This window comes from Antennarius striatus, chromosome 10 (genome assembly GCF_040054535.1).
Source record: "Antennarius striatus isolate MH-2024 chromosome 10, ASM4005453v1, whole genome shotgun sequence".
NCBI lineage: Eukaryota > Metazoa > Chordata > Actinopteri > Lophiiformes > Antennariidae > Antennarius > Antennarius striatus.
Window position 1 is genome coordinate 17,161,268 of NC_090785.1, and position 8,540 is coordinate 17,169,807.

At 38.9% G+C, this 8,540-nt stretch overlaps 1 protein-coding gene across 1 annotated transcript; it reads right to left on the reverse strand.

Moving 5' to 3' along the window:
- Positions 1-522: 522 nt before the first annotated feature.
- On the reverse strand, positions 523-3,558 carry eif4ebp3l (eukaryotic translation initiation factor 4E binding protein 3, like). The gene is made up of 3 exons (XM_068325503.1): positions 3,168-3,558; positions 1,563-1,739; positions 523-1,076 (listed from the first exon to the last, which is right to left on the reverse strand). Exons 1-3 carry the CDS (start codon positions 3,298-3,300, stop codon positions 1,048-1,050), a joined length of 339 nt encoding a protein of 112 aa, XP_068181604.1. The 5' UTR covers positions 3,301-3,558; the 3' UTR covers positions 523-1,047.
- Positions 3,559-8,540: the final 4,982 nt, after the last annotated feature.

An 8,540-nucleotide genomic window follows, 5' to 3' on the forward strand; every position in this document is an offset into this window, starting at 1 on the left:
TTTTGTGATAGTCCAGAACCTGAAGATATTCGAAAAAGAGACTGTAATGATGAAGCAGATATAAATGTCTTAAAACTAACATTTGAAATGCCATCACATAGACGGCACCACCTTTGACCCATCTTTGCTCTGTCAGTCCATGCATGCATTTTCTATCTCATTCAATTTGATGCACATTTCTGAGGCTACATGTTTTTCTACTACCATTCATATAGTTAGACCCATCGACTTTTCTAAAGATCAGTAGATGAATTGATCAGGAATTAGCCCTGTATTACATGGACTTATGAGAAGTCATGTTGGAAAAGATTAACCTTCATCATCTGATGACGGAAACATCAAACGGAGCCAAAAGATGGCAGATTAATGGAGGCGGACATGGACCAAGAGTGCATGACATTTCCAAATTTTTAAAATTACCTTTGAGCTCATATAGGAAATACTAAGAATACTATAGTTCTGAACTATGATCCCAATTGACTGTTCTAGTACAATGTTCAATGACAAAATAACACACACCACTACAGTCAACAGCCTTTATTGAAATTATTCACATTTCTTCTCTCCCTCCATAAAAAACAGTAGGCCTTCACTCCCAGTAACAGGAGAAATGAGTTTGCCTATCAAAGAAAGTTAGCCATCCTGTTCGGGGAAAATACAACAAAACTGATGCCTGCAGTGAAGAACTCTACGTGTCGGAAATGTAATATATTCCCCCCCAACTTAAAAAAAATCGGCTATATAGTACACCTGTATTATATACAAATATAAAAAAGGTAAATCAAAATGGATTTTTTTCAATCCTCTTTTAGCTCTTATGTGAGTGAGCCACCAAAACCAACCTTTCACTTCCATTTATTTCCCTGACATTATGTAGTCAGTCACAGATGCCCTATAATTCTCCAACTTTTCTAGTGTCTGGTTCCTCACAAAGCTTCCATTTAAAAAAAAAAGATGGAAAAAAGCTTTATATGTAATGCATTACAGTCATTAATGACCTTGGAGCTGTTTTAACTAGTAACTCTCCACAGGAGGTAATACTGGGATTCAGATGTCCATCTCAAACTGGTTGTCATCTGTTGAGAGACAGAAGAAAAGGTTCTAAGATTTAAAAAATAGCAACATATTTAACAATCAGCTGTCATCTAATGTTTTTATTTGAATCACTAACACACACCCTAATAAATAACAGCCACAATGACAAAGTACAAACACTGTTAATGCATTCATAAATGGTAAGAATAAAAAACTATTGTACTGGCGAAGATCACAAATCCAAGCCCCATGACATGTTCTTTGTTTTACAACAACCTAAGCAAGGGACCGGAGGAAAAAAATAGGTCAATATTAATCCCTGAAGGTCTTTAGGTTGACAGTAGGAATGGAAAGGATTGACTAATGGTTGAACGTTGCTCATTAATAAATAGTTGTTTGAACTCTGGACCAAAACAGATGGTCATACTGGCACAAGACACCCATAAGAGAACCATGGGTAAAAGGTGGTTCTTTATCTCCACAACATTAAAGGTTTGTATTAGACAATAAATAAAGGTTACATTTACCTGCCATGTCCTTCTCTTCCTCCTCAGCTTCCTCTTTGAGATCCTGCAATTTCCCCATAGGGTGTGTAGCAGGTACTGTTACCCCTGGGATCTGGGGCAGACAGCATGGCGGAGTCCGGGCAAGAGGAGAGTTTCGACAATCCAACAGAAACTTCCTGTCATAGATGATGCGAGTACCTGTGTCAGACAGAAAAAAGTAATATGATGTTTGAGCTGCAGTAAACATTAATAAATAAAAAAAGGCTTTAATGATGAATGACAATGACAAATACGGACATATCCAATGATCAAAATGGGTCCAATGAGGGCCCATACATGTTTGCAAGCTGCTCATCAACACAACAGAGTGGATCTGAAGGGAAAAGGAGGATTGTCAGTGCACACACAGGGGCGGGGTGAGGGCGGCCGCTGCAGTGACTTCTAGGAAAATGCAGCACAAAACATTCCGTCGTTGAAACGAGAGGCTTTGAGATTAGAGCCACATGTTTTGCTATTTAATGTCCAAGACAGATGCATCACGATGAGGGGGCAGTGATTTTCCACTGAAACCATGCAGTTTGCCTCATTTAAACTTGACTTGGCATGTCTCTTGTCTGTCACCAACTGGATGTCTGCCAGCTATAAGCAAAATACAGAGTCATGAAGGCCGTTTCGAGATATGTTTGAGCAGGATGTGACCGAGTAAAGCACTGGTCAGCTTGTTGGAGATTGAACTGTTCTGTACAACAACAGTCTAAACTTTCGAAAAGGAAAAACATTTTATGTAATAACCAGGACAAAGGGGAAGCAAAGCACAGAGAGAGAGAGAGGGAGAGAGCGTGATGGGAGGGGACTGGAATGTAATCTATAGAACAAGCAAAGCACTGCAGGGCAACTGTAGAGCTGAGCTGTGACACATGGCAGGACCCCCCAGGACAGTGGAAATGTGTTCAAATGGAAGGCATTGCAATTTCCTGTGTTGTGAAGTGGAGACAATTAGTGACACAAATAAAACATACCACTCACATTTGCAGACATATGCCTTCCCTCCTCTAAACCTGTACATAATGTTCCAACTGTGAACACACAGCAGAGGACAGCCTCCAACTCGTACACCACTCCAGAGGCCAATCATTTTACTGCCATGCATCTATGCATCCATAATGATTTTTTTTTTAAGTCTTTAAACTTCAGTGTTTTGGTTGCAGCAGTAAAAGACCACGTGGTCAGACATGGGAGTGTTTGTCCACATTGTGCAAAGCTGGTGCAGATCAAATATGGTTCTACAAACAGCAGTGGAAAGATACTGGCAACATAGGTATATGAATTACTGTAAAACCAGGAGTAAAGACGTTCCGTTCAGGGTGATTTTGTTTTTTTTAACACAAAATAAACGATTATTCTATAGTATTAGCCAGAGTTACATTGTGTTGTACATACTCCAAAAAGTTTCATCAGCTGTTTTAGGCACGTGGATTGTATTGTCTGGAGATTCTCGCGAGAATCTGTGAGAAGTTAGTATTTTTATTTATTTATTTTGTTCGGTTAAATTGTATATTATAAAATAAAATGATAAAATAGCTTTTTTTGGGCTTTTTTTTCTAAACTCAAAAGGTGTATTATTACCTCCGGGCGTAGTGGAGAAGAGGGTCCCCCCAGGAGTCTGGCTGTAACAGTCGGGCAGCTGGGACCAGTCCTTCAGGGTAAGCACCCTGGTCGGGATGGGGCAACTTTTCACTTCTTTTGTTCCAGTCGACATGCTAGACTTTACGTAGACGCTGCTGTTGACGGAGTAGGACAAGTTGTAAAACTCCTCAAATTAACTCGGCGATAAATGTGACTCCAAAGTTGCAGATGTTCAAAACTGTGACTTGTAAAAGTTATGGCGTTCGTCTCTACAAGTCGCCAGGCCGAGCTGCCATGTGCTGTCTGTGCAGTTCGTGTGACGGTAGCAGCAGCGCCCACAGCTGTAGCAGCACCTCGTGATGTTTTTGTACAGCAGCTACGACACACGTGGGGTATCGGCCATGTGGTGCGAATGTTTTCCTCTAAAAGACAGTCCGTGGGGGCGGGAGTAATAGCGACGCAGTTACAAAAAAAAAAAAATCACATTTCAAATGATTTATTGTCAGATGTTCGTTGTTTTCTTTATTAAAGGAATTATCGAAACTCGTCACTATGATATTTTTATAACACCTGGGCAAATAATCTGAAAAATGATATGGCAACATTCGATGGTGAACGGTGCAAAAATGTGAATATTGTATATAAAACAATAATAGGCTTAAAACACAAATAATGTAATGAAACCCCAAACTCATCCTCTCAGTCATCCAGTTTGATATTCTTGTGAGTCTATTCACTATTCCTTGATGGTAGTTCACGTGATCTCCACCGTGACTCACTCGACAACACTGCCTCCTGCAGGTCACCCAGTGAGTTACGTCCCATAAAGAGATCAGGCGTTTTGTATGTAGGAGTTTGAACCGTATTCACAGACAGACATAAAAAACACACAGAAAACATTATACATTATACATTATACAAACAGTTTCCAAAAAAGATGACATTTTATGAAATATAAGTAGAAACCGTTTAAGAGCCAAAATGTATATTATATGCAGTCAGTCATCTTCAGATTACAACTCCTGTATCTGCCGCAGCGGGTCACGGGGAGCCTACCTGGGCGGCATGGGTCATGAGGCGGGGGACACTCTGGGCACAACGCCAGTGCACTGCGGAGCCACACACAAAGACATACAACCATGCATACAAACACTCAATTTGGTACGGCCAATCAACCTGACGCACATGCTTTTGGAGTTGCCAGACTATTTGTGAACTTCGCAAATAGCAGGACTCGAACCCGGGTCCGCCGTGTTGTGAGGCAGCAGCACTAACCACTGCGCCACCGTACCGCCCATGATATACAGTTATTTTTCCGGTTACTGGGTCATCTGGCGTGGTTGTACGTGTGCACCGTGTACAAATGCAAAAAAGGAAAAAATTGATACAGTTTTAAAAAGCTCTGATCGTTTCTGTTGAACGTCACGTTACGTCACTTCGGATATCACCACAATAGTTTGGCTGTAAATAGATGATTGATTTTTTTTTGCGTGATCAATACCTCATCTAAAACTGTCAAATGGACAGAATGAATCGATCCACACGTCATAGATGGAAGATGCAAGATATTCAACTTAAGCCTCTCAGCAGCCTTTTAATGAGTTGCTAAGATAGAATGTGATGATTAGCAAAACAGAGAAGCACTAAATTTAATTGACATCGTAATTAAAAGATGCAGAAAATCTGAAGAAATATACTGTGATATACAGTAAATGAAAACTAGTATTCAATGGCCGTGAACTTTGGGCTCTTAGATGGCACTGCATTAAAAAAGACAAGATTCTGTGATGGGAACACTGCATGGAGTGAGGAACACCTCTAAAACACATAGTCTGTCGCTGTTGAAACATGTAAAGAGTAAACTGTATACGTATAACATGGACCCCAGACACACTTTCATCATAACAGAACCCAAGCTTTAAGATGGGCCATGGCAAAATGGGAAATTGTCCGGTAGTCTTAGGAGTAAACATTTGAAATTCATTTTGGAAATAATGGATGCCACATACTCTGTGCTTAAGAGGAGCAGGACAGTCTAGGTCACATGTCAAACTCAAGGCCCAGGGGCCAAATGTGACCCGCCGTGTCATTTTATGTGGCGGACAAGAGCATAAAAGGTCAACGAGTCTAAAAATAAATCGGTCAAGTGTGCTTTGACCAAAACTACATTTCCCACAATGCAGTAATCAAGCCCATTTTAACACTTACAACAACGTTTTGAACAAAGTTAATGTCTTAACTTGTGTTTGGTGTTATTTTTCTTCATTTACTTGGATAGTTTGATCCTTGATGGGTGGAGTTCTGTGGGTTTCATAACCTGACAAAAGTATTTATGTTATAACAGAGCAACAAGGATACGGTATATATTTACTCTGTGAAACAAATTTTTGTAACTTGAATAAGTAATGAATTCAGAGTTACTTAACTTTAAGGAGTAGTTTCATATATTTTACATTACCTTGAATTGCATTTAGTTACATTTATTAGTTACGTCTGGCCCTTTGAGGACAGCCATTATACTGATGTGGCCCTAGGTGAAAATGAGCTATATCAGTGTATAGCTCAAAGGCCAGTATATATGGTGGTACACACCACGTACATTAGTGTACGTGGTGTAACCTGCACATGTAACATGTGTTAAGCTGACTTACCCAAGTCTGAATTATTACCAATTAAAGTGTTTAGCATATAATGAAACATAAAATATGAGAAAGGAGACCCCAAACTCCTGAGCACCTGAAATTCTACATCACACAAGGTGAAATCACTCCAATTTCACAAGAAGTCAGCTACACTCTTCAGCTTCTAAACACAGTGTAGACTAGAATAGGTCATGAAACCCAGCAGGAGACATGACCTTTTTGTTTTTGCTGGAATTAAATTCTAAATAATGTTATAATTTTTAAATGCATAAAATCTGTTTCAACATGTGAAATGTTGTCCTGCGGTACTATTTTCCATTACATGTGGGGTTTCAATAATTTGCAGTTAAACACTGCTGTTATTTGAAATTAAACCAGCAACCAAACTCCTTTGGAAATGAGGTTGTAGGATCCATACAAATCTGTATAGTGTTTATATCACCTCAATCTGTTATCCACCTATGTAGTATGTATAACGTCATTCTTCTACATATGTATATTATTTCCAGAATAATTTGTTCATTGCACTTTAATCTGTATATTCTCATATACCGGTAATCTGTATTCTATGTCCACACAATCTGTATATTATGTCTTTAACCATCCATATTAATCCATATATTAAGTCTAGCAGTATACCATAGTATGTTTATCACACCAGATCTGTGTATAGGGGTGGCTAAGCAGGAGCTAAGCAGTATTAATTGCATGCTTAAAGACCACCCTGGGATGCTGTGTTCAGGGGGCCTGTATACTGTTAAAAATACAAACTAAATACAACATATACTTCTTCTACATCACCTGTAAAACATTTTTATCTTGTATATTTCTGTTTGCTATTAATTGCACTTCTGGTTGGGTGCCAAACAGCTTTTCGTTACCTTATGCTGGGAAATGTGTAATAACAATAAAGTGGAATGTAATCTAATCTAATATTTTTGTAGTTGCTATTCTGAGTGAATTTTTCACCTCTGTGGGAGTTACTCCTGATTTACAACCACTTGAGGGCGACATTGACGAGGTACGAAGGGGCCACTGACTGGAGGGAGGTCTGTCTGTAGCTGTTCACTGCCAGTGCACAAAGCCATAAAACGTTATAAAACATACGGTTATGCAATGTGCTGACCGCTTATTGCCTCAGCATACCACGCAAATGAATCATATAGTACCTTGAAATCTTGAAATTATTGATATGTACTTCATTTAGTTTTAATTAACATCACAGTTATTTACAGTGATAATTACACTGCAAGAGTCATCAATATACATCCCAAATTAGACAATATTTGGTTGAAAGATTTCCAGATGCACTTATTCTAAAATGACTTGATAGTGGCAAAGCAGAAAGGTCAAATTACTGCCAAAACCAATAGGGTTCTATACAATAGTCATTAATGTTTTCTGTAAATTTGAGAAGATTTGGATGAAAACTTTTCGAGATAAATGAATTCTAATTTTAAAGCTTGGCCTGGTGATAGCACTAAAGAACAGGTCAAGGTTTCATTATCTAGCAGCTATCCATGTATTCAACAGAAAAACAAAGTGTCTGACACAAAAACTCAGTCAACAGATTACTGTATGTCATTTTCTGTAGATAAATATTTCTGTGGTCAGACTGACTCCCAAGTCTAAGATGTGTCATGTTTGAGGATAAATGAAGCATGAACTTTATATATTACATTTATACATAATACTATAACTTAAGTCAAACATATTATATAACCCATATGGAACACAAATACAGACATGATTGTCTTGTTCAACCTTTAAAAGAGAAGTATGACAGACTCACTCATGTACCGTATGAACAAAAAAAACCCATCTCCTGTAGAATAATCAAGACACGAATGCCATTGAGCACACACACACACACACGCACGCACATATACAGTATATTTATTTTCCCCTAGGGCTTGAATATAAAAGGAGTTGGGGCTACAGAAGCTTTTGTATTGGTATTATTCATACAGAGTATTTTACTACATCTATCATTCTACAGTTCATTTCCAGCTGGCCTTGCCTTGAGTAAGATCTTATTTAAAAATAACGTAAAGTTTATGTAAAATAGTCGCTTCTTTACCAGCCTGCTTTACAACTCTTACCACGTAAGTCACAACCCACTGCACACGACACTGCAACATCCCGCGACACCCCTGAATTTAACATTTTACCCAGACCTACTGTCATTGACCAAAGCTCTAGGTTTGATCTATGGTCATATCACATTGGCTTTCTCTCTTGTCTTTCTATCTTATCCGGTTCCTGAGTTTACAAAGTAGAAATTTGACCTTGACCTTTCTCAAGGTCGAGGTAATCATCTAATTCTCATCCCCTTCGCCGCCCGAGTGATGTGCTTTTTGTTCCATCTTTCTATCTGCAGCGGTTGTGAAGATATTTGGTGGACGAACGGACAAACACCGACAATTACTATACATCACCGCGTTGAAGCGGGATGTAAAAACAAAATATTTAATATATGTGTATATAAGTAAATACCCAACTATTAGGCAGGTAAACAATGGTATGCGGTGAAAAGCAATATAAAAACAAGAACATAAGGGAGTGTCGTAATAAACCATAATCAGTCGACAGCGTGTTAAAATAAAAGCGGCAATTACTTCCTGTTTGACTCGGGATCAGGGGGTGTGGAAATGAGAAGCAAACCGCCTCGGCTTCTGATTGGTCCAGAAACATGGAGTCAGATGACGTAGAAGTTCCGGGTTTCTTCTGT

Excerpts from the sequence above, each read along its gene's own strand:
- eif4ebp3l (XM_068325503.1), bottom strand. The coding sequence starts at position 3,300 with ATGTCGACTGGAACAAAAGAAGTGAAAAGTTGCCCCATCCCGACCAGG. Across the intron at positions 1,740-3,167 it reads CTTCTCCACTACGCCCGGAG|GTACTCGCATCATCTATGAC; the intron begins GTAATAATACAC and ends TGTCTGACACAG. Across the intron at positions 1,077-1,562 it reads GGAAGAGAAGGACATGGCAG|ATGACAACCAGTTTGAGATG; the intron begins GTAAATGTAACC and ends GTCTCTCAACAG.